Raw genomic sequence first — 22,212 nt, forward strand, 5'->3', positions numbered from 1 at the left:
TATGTATATCTCATTTGTTAAATAGTAATGATTTTTGGCCATTCATTAGGACTGAAAAGGAGAGCAGATTTGAGAATGTGTGAGACCCATCATAGGAAATTACTGTTGAGACTTTTAGGTATGTTACAGTTTGGTTGGTCCAGGCTATGAATGGAAAAAGCATACTGGAATATATATAAATGATATAACTCCCAGAAGTTCAAAGATGTTTTGGAATGTGTACTAGGGGCCCTTCAAATTTGATCTATAGTTATCTGGATCCAGCCAATCACCCTGGCCCGCGGGGCCCCCCAAAGCATGGAGCTCAGAGCAGTCGCCCTGAGTTGTTGTACCCAAGGGATGGCTCTGATAAGTTTTGCAAGTACATAAAAGGTTGTTACAAGGAAGAGGGTGAAAAATTGTTTTAATCTCTATGGATCAGACAAGAATCAATGGACTTAAATTGCAGCAAGGGAGGGTTAGCTTGGGAATTAAGAAAAACTTCCTAACTGTCAGGGTAGTTAAGCACTGGAACAAATTGCCTCAAGAGGATATGGAATGTCTGTCACTGAAGGCTTTTGAGAACAGGTTGGGCAAACACCTGTCAGAATGGTCTAGTTATTACTTAGTCTTGCGTGGTGTGCAAGAGATTTGACTAGATGACCTACAGAGGTCCCTTCCAGTCCCACACTTCTATTAGTCGCGAATTGTTGCATTCTTCAAAAATACATTAAAATACTATTTCTCTGGATCAGAGTTCAGGCCGTTCAGATGAGATTTGTAGATAATACAATACTTAAAAAATGTCTTCGTGTTCCGTCAAGCATTCCAACAGGAAACAGCTCCTACATCTCTTAGAGTTCATTGTCCTTATTGAGTGGTGATGTAGCCTGAAGGTCATCTTATTTTTAATCATAAGATCAAAGAACTTTTTTTTATTTTTTGGCAGCTCTTCCTATGTTTGACTTTCGTGCATAGAACAGGGTTTACTAGAGATTTCTGTAAATTGAGATTCTTCCAGTTATCCATTACAAAATGTATTGTCATGGATTTTAACAAGCACTGCATTCTAATTCCTTGCAATAAGCAGACTTTTGTCATTTCATTATAAAAGGTCTCAGGGATGTAAGTGGGTCTTGCCCAGGGGTCAAAGTAAGTTAAAGGACTTACCGGTACGCCAGAGTCCTGAGCAGGGGTATAGCTCAACAGGAAGAGGTGTGGCCTCAACCAGAAGAGATGTGGGAGCTTTAAATCAAGATTTAAAGGCCCTGGGGTTCTGGCTGTGGCTGAGAGCCTCAGGGCTTCTAAATCATCGCTGGAGCTACCAGCTCCAGAGGTGGCTGGGAGCCCCGGGACTCAGGAGCAATTTCAAGGACCCGGGGCTCTGGCCACCACTACCGCAGCAGAGCTCCAGGCCCTTTAAATTGCCAATGGAGCCCTATCCTGCTATCCCAGTCTCCGGCAGCCTGGCTTGGGCAGTGCTTTAAAGGGCCCGGGGCTCTGGCAGCTGCGGGGAGCCCCGGGCCTTTTAAAGTGCTGCCCGAGTACTGCTGCTGGAGCCGCAGGATAGTGGCATCTAGAGCCCTGCTGCCGCTACCTTGGGGCTCCGGCAGCGGGGCTGAGAAGGGCTTGGGAGGCGATTTAAAGGGCCCTGGGCTCCAGCCGCTGCAGGGTACCCTGGGCCCTTTAAATCACCAGCCTGGGGAAGCCGGTTCAGCACAGCATACCAGCTCTTGCTGATACACCATACTGGATTGGCTTACTACTTTCACCTCTGGTCTTGCCGTATCACAATTTATAGTTTAAGAGGAAAAGGACAAAACTGGTGAAGATTAATTATTACAGGATGCTGAATACTGGCAGATCAGTGCCTAGAAGATTAAAGGGTTTGTAATCTGGAGGCACAGGAAGAATCAGTCATTACAGAAATGACATCGTACCCAGTTTAGGTTTGGGGGACTATTAGTGCTTGAAAGCTGTTTATTTTTAAAGCTAATTAGTGACATTGGAAACAGTGTAGAGTAAAACTGAAACAGTTTAAAAACACCCATGAAACTATCTGGTAACGCTTAAACTGGATTTTCATTGATATACTAAATGTAAATAATAAATCTGTAGGAATCCCAGAACTTCAGCTCATATGTTAATTATACCGTGCTAAACAATCTGAAATGGATAGTATCAGAGGGGTAGCCGTGTTAGTCTGGATCTGTAAAAGCAGCAAAGAGTCCTGTGGCACCTTATAGACTAACAGATGTATTGGAGCATGAGTTTTCATGGGTAAATACCCACTTCTTCGGATGCATTGGTTTGAGCATTGGCCTGCTAAATCCAGGGTTGTGAGTTCAATCCTTGAGAGGGCTGCTTAGGGATCTGAGGCAAAAATCAATACTTGGTCCTGCTAGTGAAGGCAGGGGGCTGGACTCGATGATCTTTTGGGGTCCCTTCCAGTTCTGTGAGATAGGTATATCTCCACATAAAACATTCTGTTGTGTTTGCACACAAGTGTGTCTGCAGTTTACAAGTGGAAAGCATTTGCAATCTTCACTGCAATTTTTTGTAAAGGGTCCTTGTCAAGCTTCACTATTGAGAATGCACCGTTAGTGTCAAATTTTCAAAGGGATCTTAATCTAGCCTTTCCTTATCCAGATACAGTTGCATGGAGAAATACATACAGGTAATGATCTAGCAGTTCCATGCCCAGGTGGTAGTGCTTGAAAAGCCTGCGGGTGTTTGTGCATGCAAAGTTATGTATGTACAAAGGGAGGCCACTACTTGGTGATTTGCTCCAAAGCACAGAGAGTCTTGATAAACTTTGCAAGCACATTGGAGGAGATAGGCATTTATCGTGTATAGCCTTACAAGTTGCAGAACTGGCTAGCAGTGGTATACAGTGCCTAAAGCTCTGCCCTGGGCTGAGGCAACAGTTTTACCTAAACGAAAAGCTCCAGACAGTGTTTCCTTGTGTGCTGAGACCTCTGCAATTACCAGGGTCATGGACACTGCTAGCTGCCAGTTTCAATAGTAGTAGTAGCAGCCATTGCAAATAAATATAAGGGGGAAATTATTTTTTTAAGCTTCTGTTGTTGACATTCACTTCAATAACCTCCTTAGTAAGAAAAATAATTTGACATAACACAAGGTGTCCTAGGAACATTTGAAAGGTGATGGTTGTTTTTGGTATTTTTTAATTGTACCCCATGTGTTCAGTATCGGGGGGTAGCCATGTTAGTCTGTATTCACAAAAACAAGGAGGAGTCCAGTGGCACCTTAAAGACTAAAAGATTTATTTGGGCATATTTATTTCGTGGGTAAAAAAAACCACCTCACTACTACTTTTGTTCAGCACTCAGACAATGTAAATTCACCTGCAAAAAAACAAATAAATCTGTCCAGTTTTTTGAATATTATCATTGGGTCAACATATGGATTGTTAAATATGCATAATCAGAGGTTGCATTCAATCTAATAACATCTTAATCAACATTTCACTCAATTTAATACCCGACCTGTCACAGGTAGGGTAAAGATGCTCATTCTGTAACATAGTATCACCTTCTTCAGTAAAGAGATCTGATGAGTATATTACTGTATAGTGTTTCTGTAAACAAAAGCTCATTGTTATAATGATTATTGTGTTGTTTCTGATACTTAAGTGGCTAGAATTTTTAAACCTGTTAATTTCTAAATAAAGAAATAGTTAAAACCCACCCACCCATCATACATCATTTCTGCCCCTCATATTTTCTTTTTATACTCCAACTCCACCCCCAACCCTCACCCAAACACAATTTCTGTGTTTAAATGGTATGAGTTTGTATGAAGATGTCAGAAAAAAGGGGTCTGACTGGACCACGGGCTAAGATCTTGACACATTACCTTACGTGTTACTGCATCTGCTGGCATATGTTCAGCGCTGTAAGGGTATGAAGGACAGTAGAATTGGTGCTGAGAGCACTTAAAATAGGTCACAAGATGCTGCCCTGATTTTAAAAAATAATTCTAAATTATACTATGGAATTTTTGATGTTGGTTAAACACTTGTTTGCTTTCAACTTGTTTAAACTTTGTCTCTAAAGAGCATATAATGAAAAAGACAAACTGCCAGAAACAACTTTTGTTAGTACATGTGAATACTTATTTATCTGTGGTTCCACCCAGGTGAACTTGTTTATGCTGGCTGTATAACATGCCATCTACGATCTGTTTTATTTTTAGCTGTGATACTGATTATTTTTTTGTATTTCTGAAAATCAAATATCTGTGATAGACTATCTTTTGTCTTGCAGTTCACAACTGGACTCAAGAGGAGACTCTTCAGTGGCTGGTAGAATTTGTTGAATTGCCCCAGTATGAGAAGAATTTTAAAGACAGTAGTGTCAAAGGAACAACACTTCCCAGGTGAACCTTCTCTTCTGGATTAGTTTAAAAAACCTTATTATATTTTTCTATTGGACAGCATTTTCTCTAGCTTGTCTGTGCAGGATAATTATCTAAATTTAATACTGGCAGGCTGTGCTCAGGTATAAGAGAACTGATGTAGGCCTGCAATTCTGAAAGGCGAGGGAACCAGAATCTCAATTTTCTTCTGCCAAAATATTCCTGAAAGTCATTTGTCTCCAGCCAGTGTTCCCTACCTCAGTTTCATTACTTTCTTCCTTTTAAAAATAATTTGCTACCAAGGTGTTTCAGTAGCAATCACTTAGCTTTGTGGTAGCTAATTTCTGTTGAAAAAAAATACACATGTATTCAGCTTAGTAGAAACACATCACCAGTGTGGACACGAAAAGACTTTGCAGACTTTTCCCTTCAATATTAACTGTTGGATTTTTACAAGTGTTAAGTATGTTAGGGGACTTGATGCCATCAGGCTGCACATAAGCCGTTGCAGTTAACTTCTACAAAATGGATTTAGTTAGTGGTGGTTGCAGAAAACCATTACTACATAGTGTAATGCTTTTGATAACATAAGTCATAAATTATTAGCAATAGAGATAGCAAGAGATATAACTCATGTTAACTGTGTAAATATTATCCGTATAAATTGCAAATAGATTAACATACCACAGTAATTCTTCTACAGTATAGTTCTGTGTATATCTTACATGAACATGTGTGAGAATTACATTTGATTTATTATGAACAGGATAGCAGTAAATGAACCTGCTTTTATGATCTCTCATCTGAAAATCATTGAACGGAGCCACAGACAGAAACTTCAGCTGAAGGCATTGGATGTTGTTTTATTTGGACCTCTCGCACGTTAGTATTATCTAGTTTTTCTAACTTGTAGCTCTAAGAATTCAAACACCAATTTTTTGCTCTTAGACTGAGATTATACCTCACTCCACTTGCTCAGTATATTGGGTTGTTGTTCGGCTTGCAGTTGTGGGACATCAACTAAGACAATGAAGACTTAAGAATAGGCAATCTAACTGTCCTTCTTTGTATAGTAGTATAAAGTACTAATTTTAGTGTGTCACCCAATAGTCTAGTAAATTCTTGAAATATTTTTTGTGCTGACCTAATGTGCTCTGAATCTTTGATTTTGTTGGGTTTTGGTTAATGTGCTAGTTAAGCCCAACCTTAACTTGATGATTTTCCTGGTTCGGAAACTGGGTAATATTTTGCTTAATTTAACCAGTATGATTAAAGTTAAGTTAAACCTGTTACCCTGAATTTACCCTAGGAAAAAAATTAATTTAAGTTGGGCTTAGCTAATGCGCATTAGCTAAGCTTGACTTAAAACCAAACACTTTTCCTAGACAAGACCAAACTCTTAGATGTTCCGCAGTGTAGGCTCTATTAAATTGTCAAATAGGATAATGGATGCAGCACAAAGCCACAAGTCTGGGAAGTTTTTTTAAAAAGTTAGTATTTTGGGTTAATAGAAACATTACATGTTTGTTAAAATGTAGCTTATACCCTTTGCTTCACAAAACTTCAGGCTGCTCCTAGAAAAATTGTTAAGAAAGGAGTTCATGCAATAGATTTCTGGTAACATGTCTCATTTAAAAAGAAGCATTATTGACTTCTTATCCATTTTCAAATTCCTTTTGTATAGGAAAAAAAATAGTATAAAAATCAGTTTCATTTTGGCCTTCATGATAGTATCCAAGATTATTTTCTTTACCGGGCATTTCGTTGACCTCAGTTTGAGACAATTACTTGGAACCTGAAGTATGACTTGGTCTTGGGCTTCTGTAATCACTTATTTTAGTGTTGTCTATTGATTCATGGGTCGCAGAACACTTTCTGAAATACTTGATAATATATGCACATTGGTCCAGATGAACATGTCAGAACTGCATATGGATAAATGACTCCTGCAGTCGTATTATTGAAAGTGAGATTAGATGGAACATTAACTTCCAGTGCAACATTTATTGCAAAACTCTTTTATTTGTACAGAAATATCTCCTCAATAGCGTGAGTCCCACCTTTCTGTAATCTTGTTTTTGTTCCATCTGGTTAACAAATGATCTTTTTAAACTTACCACATCATTTCTTGCTCTGAAACATGTACAAACTTTAGTGGATTGACTAGTGAGGCCTATCATTTCATATATGCTGTTTGAGGAGGATACTGCAGTTCTGAAGGATAATGTCCTCTAGGAAAGCTCATCTGCTAGGTGCTATCTAGAACCAGTTTGTGTTAGCAGTGTTTCACAAATGTTTTTTTTGTTCCCACGGATCACTTTGAAATTGCTGAGGGTCTCGGCGGACCAATTAGTGAACTTTGCAAATGTTATTTGTACTGTTAGCGAACTATTGTAAAGTGCTGTATTTTAAAAAAAGTAATCATAATTAACGTTTTTTTTGTTCTACAAAAAAAGCACACAACTCATTTTAATATCAGTAGTTTCACCTTTCTAATGTGATGGAAGTGCCCTCTCTCCCCCATCATGGCAGCCCTTGGGCTGCGAAGGAGTGGGAGTCTCTCCCCCACTATGGCAGCTCCCAAGCTGGGCCTGGGAAAGAGGGTGGAGTGGGTCTTACCCCCGCCACAGCAGCCACAGAGCTGAGGCTGGGAAGAAGGGCCATCTCTCCCCGGCAGCCGCAGACCTGGAGCTGGGGAAAGTCACCTCTTTTACTTTGGCAGTTGCAGCCCTGCACATCCAAATTCCTCCCTAAACCCCTCTTCTCATCCTACTACCCCCTCCCACCTACTCCTTATTCCCCCCAAGGCCACCACCTCACCTTACATGTGCATCTTATCCAGGGTCCAGGCACCTAATTAGTGGAGCCAAGCCATTTATTCCCTTGTGTGTGGCCACTCAGGCTTGCACCTTAGACTACCCGCTGTATCGGCTGGTTAAAATCGATTGCTCGGGGATCGATGTATCGTGTCTCATCTAGACGTGATATATCAATCCCTGAGTGCGCTTATATCGATTCCAGAACTCCACCAACCCCAACGGAGTTGCGGAATCGACAGGGGGAGCTGCGGACATCAATCCCGCGCGGTGAGGACGAGTGAGTAATCCGATCTTAGATATTCGACTTCAGCTACGTTATTCATGTAGCTGAAGTTGCGTATCTAAGATCGATTTCCCCCCATAGTGTAGACCAGCCCTTAGAGGGAACTATCTGCAGACCACCTGAGTAGAGCTCGCGGACCACAGTGTGAGAACCTCTGTGTTAGAGAAGATCATTCATATTGATTCATGTGCGAATCTTGGGTACCTGTTGAGACATTGTGAAGTCTCCACGTGTGCAGTTATATCTGTCCTTCCTTCACAGTACCACGACTGTGCAAATTAGAAATGCCATGCATAATTATTTAAACGGTATTGTAAAATCTAATCTAAAATATTTTACACACACACACACACACATCTGACTTGACAAGCCCAGGATCCAACCAGATAAGGAAAATTCTTGGTGTTGTCAAGCAGCAAAACTCAGTTTGGGCAAGTGAAATTTAATTTCTTGCCATCAAACTGGCAAGCTGCTGATCTGCACTTAAAAGTCTTGGGTGCATTAACTGAGACAAGAGGCTGCACATGAAAACTAGATGCCTGTCTTTCCTCCTAAGCATGGCTGAAAGAACAGATGATTGGCCGTCCCAGGCTGCTGCTTTATTAACTTCCTCCTTTGGAATGCTGATAAGCAGCTGCACCCAGTTCTTCTTCGAGTGATTGCTCATATCCATTCCAGTTAGGTGTACGCGCCGCGCGTGCACATTCGTCGGAAAACTTTTACCCTAGCAACTCAGTGGGCCGGCAGGTCGCCCCCTAGAGTGGCGCCACCATGGCGCTCCATATATACTCCTGCCGGCCCACCCGCTCCTCAGTTCCTTCTTACCGCCCGTGTCGGTCGTTGGAACAGTGGAGCGCGGCTTAGCTGACCTCCACTTCCCTAGCTACTCGTTTTCTCGTATATAATTATGCAGTTATAACACTTTTATATATATATTTGTATGTTATACGTGTTTCTTGGCTAACATGGTTAGTTTAGTTAGCGGGGTTCAGGAAGTAGCCCCTTCCATGAGCCCAGTGCCGGAGCCATGCATGGCTCACCGGGTTTTAAAAGGGGCCCGGCTTGCCAGAAGCCGCGGCCGAAGAGAGATCTACATGACTCCTGTTTGAAGTCACACTTGACAGATAAGTGCCCCATTTGCAAGGCTTTTAAGCCGAGAACAAAAAGGTGCGGGACTTTCACTTACCCCTCCACCTTGGGCACCGAGCGATGTTCAAGCGGCGGGCAGAAGCGCCTCCTCGGCACCGGACCCCGCCGGTACCACCAAGGCCTTTCGGCACCGACCGTCGCCGGCACCGATGTCGACTCGGCACCGCTCCCTTCTTCCGAGGTCGAGAGAGTCTACGATTCCTGCTGGTGCCTGGCGGCTCCCCAGCACGCGCCGTGGTTGAGCCCCCTGCTCCCGCTACTTCCGTGCCACCTGCATCGCAGACAGAGAGCTCGCCTAAGTTGCGTTATCCGGCACCGTCACCTGCAGAGGCACCGATGACTTCGGCACCGTCGATTCCAGTCCCCCAGAACCATGGAATCCGGTGCCTGGCAGCTCCCCGGCTCGCGCCGTGGTAGAGCTTACTGCCCCTGCTGCTTCTGTGCCAGCTGCACCACAGCTAGACAGCTCGTCTAAGATGGCTCGCCCGGCACCGACGACGTCGGCACCGTCGATCCCGGGCCCACGAGGGCCGTAGAATCCGGTGCCTGACGGCTCCCCGGCGCGCGCCGTGGTTGAGCTACTGCTCCTGCTGCTTCCGTGCCAGCGGCACCGCAGCCAGAGAGCTCGTCTAAGTCGGATCGCCCGGCGCCGACACCTGCTACGGCACCGATGACGTCGTCACCGTCGATCCCGGTCCCACAAGGGCCGTAGAATCCGGTGCCTGACGGCTCCCCGGCACGCGCCGTGGTTGAGCGTATTGCTCCTGCTGCTTCCGTGCCAGCGGCACCGCAGCCAGAGGGCTCGTCTAAGTCGGATCGCCCGGCACCGGCACCTGCTGCGGCACCAATGACGTCGGCTCCGTCGATTCCGGTCCCACAAGGGCCGTAGGATCCGGTGCCTGGCGGCTCCCCGGCACGCGCCGTGGTCGAGCTAAGGCTCCGGCTGCTTCCGTGCCAACGGCACCGCAGCCAGAGGGCTAGTCTAAGTCGGAGCGCCCGGCACCGACACCTGCTGCGGCACCGATGACGTCGGCACCGTCGATCCCGGTCCCGCAAGGGCCGTAGAATCCGGTGCCTGACGGCTCCCCGGCACGCGCCGTGGTTGAGCTCCTGCTCCGGCTGCTTCCATGCCAACGGCACCGCAGCCAGAGGGCTAGTCTATGTCGGATTGCCCGGCACCGAAGCCTCTGAGGCACCGACAACATCGGCACCGTCGATTCCAGTCCCACAAGGGCTATCGAATCCGGTGCCCGACGGCTCCCCGGCACGCGCCGTGGTTGAGCGTATTACTCCCGCTGCTTCAGTGCTGACGGCACCGCAGCCAGACAGCTTATCTAACTCGATTCGCCCGGCACCGGCACCTACCGAAGCTCTGATGACCTCGGTACCGTGGATCCCGGTCCCACGAGGGCCGTCGAATCCGGTGCCTGACAGCTCCCCAGTACGCACTGTGGTTGAGCCTGCTGTTCCCTTCACGCCGGAGATGTTACCAACGGCGAGGGCTCTCAGTGCCATGACAGAGTCAGTGCTGCCTGACCCGGGCACCGCCGGTACGGGTAATACGGTCTCTTCAGGGGACTGTCCCCTGTCAGCACAGCAGAGCGGCACCGTTCATGATCACGGTCCCGCAGACACTCCAAGTCCTGTCGGCACGCCGGACACCACTGGCAGTCCCGGTGCTGTTTTCCTCGGTACTGGTCACTCGCTGCACCGGTCGGTATCCCGTTCGCCGACCCGCTATCGGCACCGTTCCGACATCTGGCACCGGGGCAGGTACCTTGACTCCTGTAGCTCTTCTCCGAGCCTCGAGATCTCGGTCGACCTCCTGACACCGTTCTGGTTGCGGGTCTGGATCTCGTTCCAGGTACCGATACGCCTCCCGATGCCGGTCCCCGGTGCCGAGTTGGGCAAGGTCCGAGTGAGTCAGAGACTCGGCCCGTGCCTTCTTTTAGTACCTCCATGGCCGTCCGGACACGCATCCGTGTCATCCCATATGCGCAGATTTTATGCTCAGGACCACGATCCTGATATGATGGCCAGCGGGCGCCAGCCCCGAAGCAGAAAGAGCCTTGGCGAATGCAAGGTGTACTCTGCAGGGGCCCTGCAGCTCTGGGTAGCAAAGCAACAAGCCTTGCTTAGCTGCGATAATTATAGCACCTGGGTGAAGGAGTTTCTCCCTCAAAACTCCCACCTGGAGTTCGCTGCCGTCTTGGAGGACGGGGGAAAGAATTTACCCTTTGTTGGTAAAGGCATCTTCGCGGCAGAGACAGCCCCAGACTGCGAAGCCTGCTGGACAATAGGGTCCTAATGCGTCTCAGCATGTATACGCCAGCGACAAAACGCAGGCCTTTATGGCCCCAGCCGCCATACTCTGTGCCTAGCCAGAGGCAAAACTCTGGAAAACGGCAAGGCCAAGGTGGTCGCAGACAAACGTCAGGCCCCCTAAAAAGCCAAAGTCAAGGTCCCTCGCAATTACCACTGGGACCAAAGACGGACCTTCCAAGGTTCGCCGGAGGGCGGTGTACCAGTCGCAGGACGGGATCCCGATCCCGCTTTCTCCTGACATGGCCCCAGTTACTTTTAGATCGCTGGGTCCTGCGCACGATGGAGCATAGGTACCACCTTTAAATTGCTCCAGCCCTGTCCCACTTCAGCGGACGAAAGGGGTAAGGGGTTTTACCCCCGTTATGCCCTAGTCCCCCACTCGAACACAGGTCTCAGACCTTCTTGGTCCTGCACGGACTCAACCGGGTTAGGATAAGGTTGGAGTTCTGCATGGTATCCCTGGGAACCATCATTCCATCCTTGCCTCCTGGGGGCTACTGTGCCGCCCTGGATATGAAGGACGCGTACTTTCGCAATGCCATCTTCCCTCCGCACGGGAGATGCCTCCGCTCTATAGCCGACTGTCAATACTCCCGGTTTACGGCCATAGTCGCCGCCTACCGTCGCTGATGTCGGATATGCGTTTTTCCGTATCTGGACGATTCGCTTATCCGCGGAGACTCTGAGACACAAACCACTCAGCGCGTGGGCATCGCCACGGTCTTATTCACAGGTCAAGGCCTGCTGTTTATTATAGAGCAATCCACTCTGGTCCCCACGCAGAGGTTGGGCTCCCTAGGGGCTATCCTGGTCTCCTACCTAGCCGGAGCCTGCTTATCGCAACTGAGATTTTAGGCGATGGCAACAATCATCTGAGGTCTGAAGGCTTTCCCAACGACCTCAGCTCGTTCTTGTCTCAGTCTCCTGGGTCCATGGTTGCCCGCAAGTTTGTAACCAAACACGCCAAGCTCCGCCTCCGTCCTCTCCAAGTCCGGCTCACTGCCCCTGACGGCGGACGCCTCATCTCTCTGCTCGAGTGCTCATAGTCACCTCGGAGCTTAAGGCCTTTGGTCTTCTAGGGAGCTGGCATTCCTCATCAATGCCCCAAAAATTGAGAGTAGTCCGCCTGGCATGCCAGGGGTTCCAGCGGCAGCTGCGAGGCCGTTGTATCTCGGTGTTTACAGCCAACACAACGACCAGGTGCTTCATAAGTATTCAGGGGGGACATAGTCCTCCCCCCCCTTTTTGTCAGGAGGCCATCCATTTCCGGGTCTTTTGCATGGCCCACTCGATGGAGCTGGCGACGTCCTTTCTCCCAGGCGTTTGGAACGTCCTAACTCTTTGCCTCAGCAGGTCTTTCCTGCCTTACGAGTGATCACTCTGCCCCATGTGAGGCGTCCCGCTTTCCGGAAGTGGAGATGTTTCCTCACACAGACCTGTTCGCTCACCGCAAGAGCAGGAAATGCCAGGTGTTCTGCTCCTTCCAAGGTCTCTCCTCGGAATCGATCTTGGACGCATTCCTGATGCCGTGGAAAGGCCAACTGCATTATGCCTTCCCACTGTTCCCACTGGTTCATTAGGTCCTGCTCAAACTCCGCAGGGGCAGAGCGTGCATCATCATGATCACTCCAGAATGGTCCAGGCAGCACTGACATACCACGTTACTCGGCCTGTCAGCCCAGACCTCATCACTCAGGGCAACGACAGGCTTCGTCACTCGGACCTGCAGCCTCTTCACCTCACGGTGGCTGCTGCGTTCCTGAGTCGGGGTGACAGGCAGCCTTCCACCTGGTCGACGTACCGGGCCAGGTGGAAGCGTTTCTTTTACAGCTGCAATTCGCTCGATCTTGCTCCTGCTGAGGTCTCGATCCCCTCTATTTGGCCTGCCTCTGGCCTTCAGCGGCAGGACCTGGCGGTATCAGCGCTGAGGATACACTCAGCAGCCATCTCTACCTTCCAGCAGGCTGAGATGGACGTTCAGTGTTCTCACGCTCTATGGGTTCGAGGTCCCTCAAGGGCTTGGAGCGCTTGCACCCTCGGGTGCGCCGCCCAGCCCCGACCTGGGACCTCAACCTAGTCTTGGCCAGACGGGTCTCTGAGATCAGAGCTCTTACGGGGGTTCCGCCGTACACTAGGTTTCACAATGACAAGGTGCAGTTATGACCGCACCCGGCTTTCCTCCGTAAGGTGGTTTTGGCTTTTCATGTTACCCACAGTTCAACGCAATGGGCACAACCGTTGCACTCCTTGGACATCTGTGGAGTGCTCGCATTATATTGTGCTGACAGAACCATTTCCTAAGGTGCCCCAGCTCTATCCCGGTAGCGGGCCAAAGGGAGGGCTTGCTTGTTCTCCTCTCAGAGGATCTCATCTGGGGTGATGGCGGACATCCCCACTTGTTATGATTTGGCTCATATTTCCCCAAGCCACATCAACGTGCATTCTACCAGGGCTCAGGCTTCATCTCCCACCTTGCTGGCTCGTGTTTCTACCCACGAGATCTGTCGCGAAGCTCCATTGGTCCTCGGTCCATACCTTTGCTTCGCAGTATGCCCTGGTTCAGCAGTCAAGAGAGGCTGTAGCCTCTGGCTCAGCAGTTTTATTCTGCCACATTTCACTCCGACCCCACCGCCTTTGTAAGGCTTGGGATTCACCTAACTGGAATGGATATGAGCAATCACTCGAAGAAGAAAAGACGGTTACTCACCTTTGTAACTGTTGTTCTTCGAGATGTGTTGCTCATATCCATTCCACACCCGCCCTCCTTCCCCACTGTTGGAGTAGCCGGCAAGAAGGAACTGAGGAGCGGGTGGGCCGGCAGGAGTATATATGGAGCGCCATGGTGGCGCCACTCTAGGGGGCGACCTGCCGGCCCACTGAGTTGCTAGGGTAAAAGTTTTCCGACGAATGTGCACGCGCGGCGCGTACACCTAACTGGAATGGATATGAGCAACACATCTCGAAGAACAACTGTTACAAAGGTGAGTAACCGTCTTTTCTGCGCTCAGGAGAATGTGGGTGCCCAATTAAATGTACACTCTCAAGTGTGGTGTGGGATGTCAGAACTTGTTTGTTGCTATTTACGGGGTAACTGAGGCAGGAGGCTAGTTGTCATCTGTGGCCTTAAAGTAGGCACACGGTGTTCCCAGGAATACTTTTAAACATTACCCTATTGAAATATGTATGAGAGGAGTATAGAGTATACAGTGAAAGCTATAATCTGTTTTATACTGTTGAATCTTTGTTCCTCAAATGTTGCTTCCGAGTCTGTAAACCTGTTACAAGCAGTATTTTAAAAGTCAGATCGCTTCCTTATTCCTGCAACAGCATCAGTTCATTTATTAAATGCTTTTTTGGATACTTTAAATACTATTTTTTAATATAAAAGAAAATGACAACCATATCTTTTTAGTTGGGTAACCAAACTTTAGATTCATATGGACCTTGTAAAATTCACTTGGTTAGTCTGAGCCCCATCATTCACCCATTCCCTTGAGGGACTCCCATGGAAATCAAGGACAGTTTTTTTGCATGCAGAAGGAGGACTGTAGGATCAGACCCAGCACTCACTAGCCACGTAATTTGATAATGAATTAAGCTATACTGTAGCCTGTGAAATAGAAATGTTTAATGAAGAGTCAATGTGTAATTATCATGTAGAAGATTCATTCTTTTCAGTATACAGTAAGCATTTAAGGTAATCTCTCATAGATAGAATATAGTATTAGCAACAGAGCTGTTGGGTTTGTGTTAGAATGCCCCCAAAGTAATTTCAGTGGGGATGTGGAGAGGGCTTGCTGGTTAAATGATCTGGAATCTCCCTTTGAGCTCCAAGTTGCACTATTTTTATGTGCTGAAAAGAAGTGATTTCGATAGTGCACCTATTAAATCTGCACGGTACTTGATTGTTTTAACTATTTTTACAGGCCCATCTCACAACTGGATGAAGGATTTTGTACTAGCAATTTCTATAGTGATTGGTTTTGGAGGCTACTGGTTTGCACATACTCAGAACAAGACCTCAAGAGAGCACATCACAAAAATGATGAAAGATCTAGAAAGCCTCCAGACAGCAGAGCAAAGCCTTCTTGATGTGCAGGAGAGGTATGTGAACTGAAAAGGTTTAAGTGTTCAGTGATTTGTCTAAGCTTTATATTTTGAGGTAATGGTGTTTAGCATTTAAAGCAATCAAGTGAAAGATAACAATTTGACTAGAACAGGCATTGAGTTTTGTGCACCTTCCTCAATTCATTGCACACATTTAACTGCAGTCTTAATGAACATATCTGTGTGTGGCATGTTGAAATATCTCCTTGACATTGTAAACTGTAATGTGAGAGCTGAGCAATGGAAAGGAAAGAGAAATGGATACAGAAATGGGTCAGATGAATATAAAAGGGACAGTGGTGAGTTAATCTGTTACTTTACATGTTGATGTAGGAAACAGGCATTATTACTGGAGATTATGGCTGAATTTGGGATAAACTGTTTCTTATCCTGGTTTGTTATGGAAGAAAACTTCTTGCAGCATCTTTCTTACAGCTTTTTGAGCAGATGAGATTCAGACAAGCCTTCACTGAAAATTGTTTACTGTTTTTCTACCAGTATGGAGAAAGAGTGCCTCCTCCATAGTTAAGGCAGTAACTCTTCTTATAAGCCTGGTATTTTTGTCTACTTTCATACCCTTAAAGTATATATGAAGGAGATTATCATTAAAACTGATAAGTTAGATATGGGGTGTTTGAGGCTGATTTATGATTGAATTTGGATATAAATGCTGCAAATTGTATTAACGTGTTACATACAATCTGTATAGGCTTCATTCTTCACCAGAACACTCCATCTTTAACCACTGTTCTTTGAGTAGTTTCTCACTTTTTTGCTTAATTGTGTTCTTAAGGCTTGAGAAGGCACAGGAAGAAAACAGAAATGTTGCTGTAGAAAAACAAAACCTGGAGCGCAAAATGATGGATGAAATCAATGATGCAAAACGAGAAGCTTATCGACTAAGGGAGTTGAGGGAGGGAGCTGAATGTGAGCTGAGCAGACTCAAGTATGCAGAGGAGGAGCTAGTACAGGTATTTATGAACTATGGAACATTTCAGTTTTTTTAACTTAATTTCCTGGTTTTATTGCAGTTTAGTTTACTGGAGAGATGTATTTTTATTTATTTTTCTCAAGTGGCATTTCTGTGATGCTAGGTTTATTGTCCTGGAAGCATCCTATAAGCTTCTGAATCTTTCATTTCTTTACAGCCCTAGAAAAAGCATATACATTGACCACTATTAAAACTTGTGAAGCGTATGGACCTCTCTGAGTATGCTACTGAAACATATTTAAAATAACAATTTTTCATGTTTTAAGTCCCTGTACATAATGTACATGGGCCAAACAATGCCAAGACTAGACCTGTGAAGGAGGTTTCCTTCTTGCTACCAGAACAGAAGCAGCTGGTGTCTTTACCAGACTGTTGCTTATATTTTCTTTTGTGTAAATCTAATGTATAGTATTAGAAATTAGTTGTGGCATAGCAGTAAGTGTTAGTTTCAGCTTGGTCACCAAGGTAAAATAGGAACAGAAAGTTTGAGGCTGGTACAGTATATGCAAATCCACAGCATGACTTTTCAGAAACTTCTCACAACTTACTCTTGAGAGCAAAGAACCACATGCCAGAGCTATATGATCCCAGAGCGTGGTTGCATGGAAAATGAGTTTTAGAGGTAATTACAGCAGTATTTGTGGCACACTCCTTTTTACCTTCAGTCTTAGGAAAATTATCTCAATGACTTTTTCATCTTTTTTGACTGCTAGGTTCGCATGGCTTTAAAGAAGGCCGAGAAGGAGTTTGAGCTGAGAAGTAACTGGTCTGTTCCTGATGCATTGCAGAAATGGCTCCAATTAACACATGAGGTTGAAGTTCAGTACTACAATATTAAAAGACAAAATGCAGAAATGCAGCTAGCGATTGCTAAAGATGAGGTAATTTACTTTTGAGTTACTTCAGTATGTTAATGTGCTAAAGACTCACAGACCTGTCCATTTTGTTGGATATAGAATATTCAGATAGGATAGAATGTTGATTACTTAATTTTCTGCAGTCAGAATATAAAAGTACTGTTTCATTCAGATATTTACTGCCTTTCTGTCCTCTCAAATTATTTTTTGTTATCTGCATTATTTATACAGCCTTTGGCTTCATGTTTATCCTACATTTTAGGCAGAAAAAATTAAAAAGAAGAGAAGCACTGTATTTGGGACATTACATGTTGCACACAGCTCCTCCCTAGATGAGGTGGACCACAAAATCCTTGAAGCAAAGTAAGAGCATTGACTAGATGTATATTGTCCCTTGCTTTCTTTTATGCCAGAAACAGTGAAGTTCACTAAGAAAATGATATGAAGGAATTCAGCATTTTAATGTTATTGTACTGTAAGTAAAAATCTGCTGTCAGAAGATGATGTAATGTGAGTTTTTGCACACTCCTAAGAATAGGTGATTGCTTTCTGAAGTGCTGCACTGATTATACTGTTGTTGTTCCATACTATGTCCAGCATTCAAGTTTTAGTCCAGTGACATAGTAACTAAGTTCAATTTTGTTTTTATTTTTCCAGGAAAGCACTCTCTGAATTGACGACATGTTTGCGAGAGCGTCTCTATCGATGGCAGCAGATTGAGAAGATCTGTGGCTTTCAGATAGCACACAACTCAGGATTACCAAGCCTGACATCCTCTCTCTACTCTGATCACAGTTGGGTGGTGATGCCCCGAGTCTCCATTCCACCTTATCCAATTGCTGGGGGAGTTGATGACTTAGATGAAGACACCCCTCCAATAGTTGCACAATTTCATGGTATGTGGTGTATATACTCTGAAGGGAGATATTGAGGAAGGGAAGCAGGAGTTGGGGGAGAGACTTCAAGCGGTGAGACGAGTTACCAGTAAAGGGAAAATTGAGCAACCTAGAGCACAGAAATTCAGGAGAAAAGCAACCTCAGGAGGAGGAGTGCAGGAAATAGAGACAGGAGCAGAACAAAACGTAAGGTATTAGTGATGGACATTTTCAAAGAAAACAAGCCCCTGCATGAGTCTTCTATTAATTAGATAGAAAGTACAGTAAATGGGCTGGGAGTTGAAATAAAGGTAAAGTGAAGCAGTAAAAACTATTTCCTCCTACTCTTCATTCTGAAAAAAAGAATAACCTCAATCTGGTCACCATAAATAGGTAACATGGATTTTACTTGAAAAAACCTAATCCTAAATTTACCCTGTAACTTTGCTCTTGGCCCATCACCCTACCATTATGGAAGGGCAGGAGTTTCTGTCAAATCAGACAAGCAGGTAGGAAGAGAGATGACACTTTCTGTGAGAGGATGTGTGCTACACAGCTTTCCAAGCATTCTTTAATGACTGGAACAAAAAAGTGGTGGTGTCCAAGGAAGCTTCCAAACAGAGTGTTTTTGTGCTGGGAGGCAATTGTACATGCTGGAGAGTCAGACCACTGTGATGTCTGACTTGAGTCATTGCATCACTAAGAGAGACCATCTTATTGTAGCTGCGATTAACTAGACAGTGAAGATGAATTGAGATGAGCTTATACTTGACTGTTTCAGCACACGCACAAAAATCAAACTGAAGAAGAGATAAAATTTTGGGACAATTACTTCTACAATTTCTTGTTGATTATAATTTCCTTTGAAAATACCAGCACTGTATTTTTAAAAGGCTCCTAAGGGAGTTAGATGCACAGGAGCTACATGGACCTTTCATCTGACCTGGTATGGCTGTTCTTATGTTATGTTCTATGGAGTCAGAGAATAGAAATGAAAAGTAGGCTCTGTCTGATGTTCACATTGTGCTGAAGAAAGGTCAGCTGTGAACAAGGGCACTTTCGCCTCTGGACCCAAACTTACTTCCCTGGTCTGGCTTGCATGCTCTCATCATCTCCCACTGAGGAGCAGAGATATCTGATATGTTTAGGTCAGGTGCTGCTAGTTGCATCATAAGTTGTGATTTCCCCAGTGACCTTCACCTCTGAAAGTAGGATGGTAACGAAACTGAATGTGAGATTCCAGCAAGTAGAGGTCAATGCAACATATGCCTTGTCCTTGTCTGTCTTGTTTGCTTACATATTTATATTTAGACTTCTGCCTAGTTAATACACAGGAAGGGAGAATATAGTTTATCCAAGGTTAACACAGCATCCCAGGAAGAAAAGTGCAGATTGTCTGCAAAATTCTTGGGTTTTCTGACATTTTTAGTTGATTAAGCAAACTTGACCCCTGGCTGGGCATGGCCTTTTTTTGTCCAAGAGAGACAATACAAACTACAGTAGTCTTGGTATGGAAAACTTGGTGGAAACTCGTCCACAACACAGAGTCTTGAAGTAGTTCCATTAGCCCCCTTCCACATGAGAGCATTGCTAATCTGCATGCTTTCCAAACTGAAACCAGATTGGAAGGTTTCCAGAAACTGCAACGACTGCAGCCTCCTATCAGGCCTTTCTTTTGCTTTGCTGTCACCATCTGCCGGCAGGGAGGAATGGACTGGTGTCTGGACTGGTGTAGCAGATCTTGAAAAATGAATTATCGAATAGAAAAAAAGGTCCCATTACAAATGAAGTTGGACAAACCTGTTTTGCTTGCTTTCATTTTGGCTGGCACTCCTGTTGAGAGAGTGCACTAATGCAGTTCTAGAAAAATAAATCACATTTAATGACTGTAGCATTCATGATTGTAATTTGGGTTGTTTACTTCCATCCATCTTTTTGGTTAGGTGAAATTATCTTAAAAACAGTGGTGCTTCTGGTGCTCATTCAGAAAGCTGCTCACTTTTGCAAGATTTGAATGACCACAAGATTAGAATGGATGAGAATAATTGTGTTTCATACTAATTCAGCACCACCATTTCTAGTCTATAAACGTGTAGGGCCAGATTCTCAAATGAGATTTGGCCTCTTTGGGCTTCCCAGGAAGCACAGAGGTCAGAATCTGGATGCAAATGGTCAAAGGCAGAGCTTTGTTACCCCTGTCATCCATTAAGAACTATACCTGAGGCCTGGTCTACACTACAGAGCATCTATACTAAAATGTAGCTCCCACCAATGTAAGTCGTCCACTGCATCGACTTAATCACTGTAGCTCCGCGAGAGGCATAGCGCTTAAGTTGATGTAGTTAGGGTAATGCAATGTTTGTGTAGACACGGCATTATTTACATCCTCTGGTTGTCAGCCCTATTGCCCCAGGCCTCACAGCCGGAGCCCCGCGGCCCCAGGGCTCTCAATGCCCCACATAAGTAAATCAGTGGCAGTGCTCTTGGCAAGGATGGGCACCGCCGACAGAAGAAGGGCACCATGGACATGAAACACCACTTTCATTACTGCGGTGGCTGTATGTCAACTTCAGTCAACTTAATTTTGTAGTGTAGACATGCCCTAAAAGTCAGCTGAGAGCAGCCTCATAGGAACTCTAAGAATCTCTGGGGCTGATGCAGACTGGCTCCCAGAATCATTAACCTGCTGTACCTGCCCTCAGGGAGAGAATCTGCTGATAGGATTTTCAGAGTAGATTATGTTAATTTTAAATTAACATGGTTTGTTTTTTTTTCTACCCCCAGGGACCACTGTAAAGCCTCCCAGCACATTAGCAAGAAGTAGTAGTGTGTGTCGCTCAAGGCGAAATGTTGTGCCACCATCTCCACAATCTCTGCATACTCAACGTGCTCAACATACGCCACATACCTTGCATTCCCCTGACCCTGACATCCTGTCAGTGTCAAGCTGCCCTGCTCTTTATCGTACTGAGGAGGAGGAAGAGGCAATTTACTTCACTGCTGAGAAACAATGGTATGACAAACAGCAAAACATTATTAGAACTCTGGTTGGATTGCTCTAAATAGTTATGAAGTGTTAGAGGTTGAACTATGTCAAGCGATGAAGTATCCACCTGAATAATATAAATTAAGTTATTGGGCCCAAATGGAACAACAATTGGGCTATTCATGCTACTGTGTGAATATAAAGGAGTGAAGTTCTGGAACAGCCTTCTGAGAGGAGCAGTGCGGGCAAAAAAATCTAACTAGTTTCAAGACTGAGCTTGATAAGTTTATGAGGGGGATGGTATGATGAGACTGCCTACAATGGCATGTAGCCAATCTATGACTGTTAGTAGCAAATATCCCCAGTTGCAGTGATGGGATGCTAGATGGAGAGGGCTCTTTGCTACTGCAGAGAATTCTTTCCCAGGTGCCTGGCTGCTTTTCTTGCCCATAGCTCAAGGTCTAACTGATCGCCATATTTGGGGTTGGGAAGGAATTTTCCCCCAGGTCAGATTGGCAGAGACCTTGGCAGTTTTCACTGTTTTCTGTAGCATGGGGCATGTGTCACTTGCAAGTTTAAACTAGTGTAAATGGTGGAGTCTCTGTAACTTGAAATTATAGAATCATAGAAGATTAGGGTTCGAAGTGACCTCAGGAGGTCATCTAATCCAACCCTCTGCTCAAAGCAGGACAGACCCCAACTAAATTATCCCAGCCAGGGCTTTGTCAAGCCGGGCTTTAAAAACCTCTAAGGATGGAGATTCCACCACCTTCCTAGGTAACCTGTTCCAGTGCTTCACCATCCTCCTAGTGGAATACTTTTTTCCTAATGTCCAACCATCCCCACTGCCATGTGAGACCATTGCTCCTTGTTCTGTCATCTGCCACCACTGAAAACAGCATAGTTCCATCATCTTTGGAATCCCCCTTCAGGTAGTTGAAGGCTGGTATCAGATCCCTCCTAATCCTTCTCTTTTCATGGTTCAGTAACTCAGCCAGAGGTTAGGGGTCTATTGCAGGTGTGTGTGGTTCTCTGGCCTGTAGTGTGCAGAATATCAGACAAAATGATCAGGATGGTCCCTTCTGGCCTTAAAGTCGGAGTCTAATTAACCAGTGCAAAAGGTTTAATTCAGTGCTGCCACTGTCCTGGGTATACTGAACTAATCCAGTTTCTTTCCGATAGTTTGTGCTTATAGCTTTAACCTGGACCGAAAGCAGACTTTAGAGCTTGCTGCTGTTCCTACACTTTCTCCTAGGAGAAAGTTAAGTTCCTTTAGTCATGTAACACATGGACTAGTTAGATTGTATATTGAAAGGTGAGGATATCTAACTTGCAAATATATTAATCTGCTGCTTCTGTGACTTTTGTAACTTTATTTACTCCGTTACTGGTTTTGTTTCTTCACAGCTAATCTTCTCCGCCTGTTTGTTTCTGTAGTAAATTCATTCAAAATTTTTGACA

The 22,212-nt window shown here is 45.2% G+C and overlaps 1 protein-coding gene across 1 annotated transcript in view; it reads left to right on the forward strand.

The window, feature by feature from the left end:
- STIM2 (stromal interaction molecule 2) overlaps nucleotides 1-22,212 on the forward strand; it is a 146,661-nt gene that overhangs the window by 118,202 nt on the left and 6,247 nt on the right. Inside the window, exons 4-11 of the mRNA XM_030564274.1 lie at nucleotides 4,269-4,380; nucleotides 5,126-5,241; nucleotides 14,862-15,039; nucleotides 15,836-16,013; nucleotides 16,747-16,914; nucleotides 17,153-17,253; nucleotides 17,548-17,786; nucleotides 20,550-20,778. Coding sequence (XP_030420134.1) covers nucleotides 4,269-4,380; nucleotides 5,126-5,241; nucleotides 14,862-15,039; nucleotides 15,836-16,013; nucleotides 16,747-16,914; nucleotides 17,153-17,253; nucleotides 17,548-17,786; nucleotides 20,550-20,778 — 1,321 coding nt within the window. The remainder of the gene's footprint in view (nucleotides 1-4,268; nucleotides 4,381-5,125; nucleotides 5,242-14,861; nucleotides 15,040-15,835; nucleotides 16,014-16,746; nucleotides 16,915-17,152; nucleotides 17,254-17,547; nucleotides 17,787-20,549; nucleotides 20,779-22,212) is intronic.

The sequence above is a fragment of the Gopherus evgoodei genome, chromosome 5 (genome assembly GCF_007399415.2).
Source record: "Gopherus evgoodei ecotype Sinaloan lineage chromosome 5, rGopEvg1_v1.p, whole genome shotgun sequence".
Classification (NCBI taxonomy): Eukaryota; Metazoa; Chordata; order Testudines; family Testudinidae; genus Gopherus; species Gopherus evgoodei.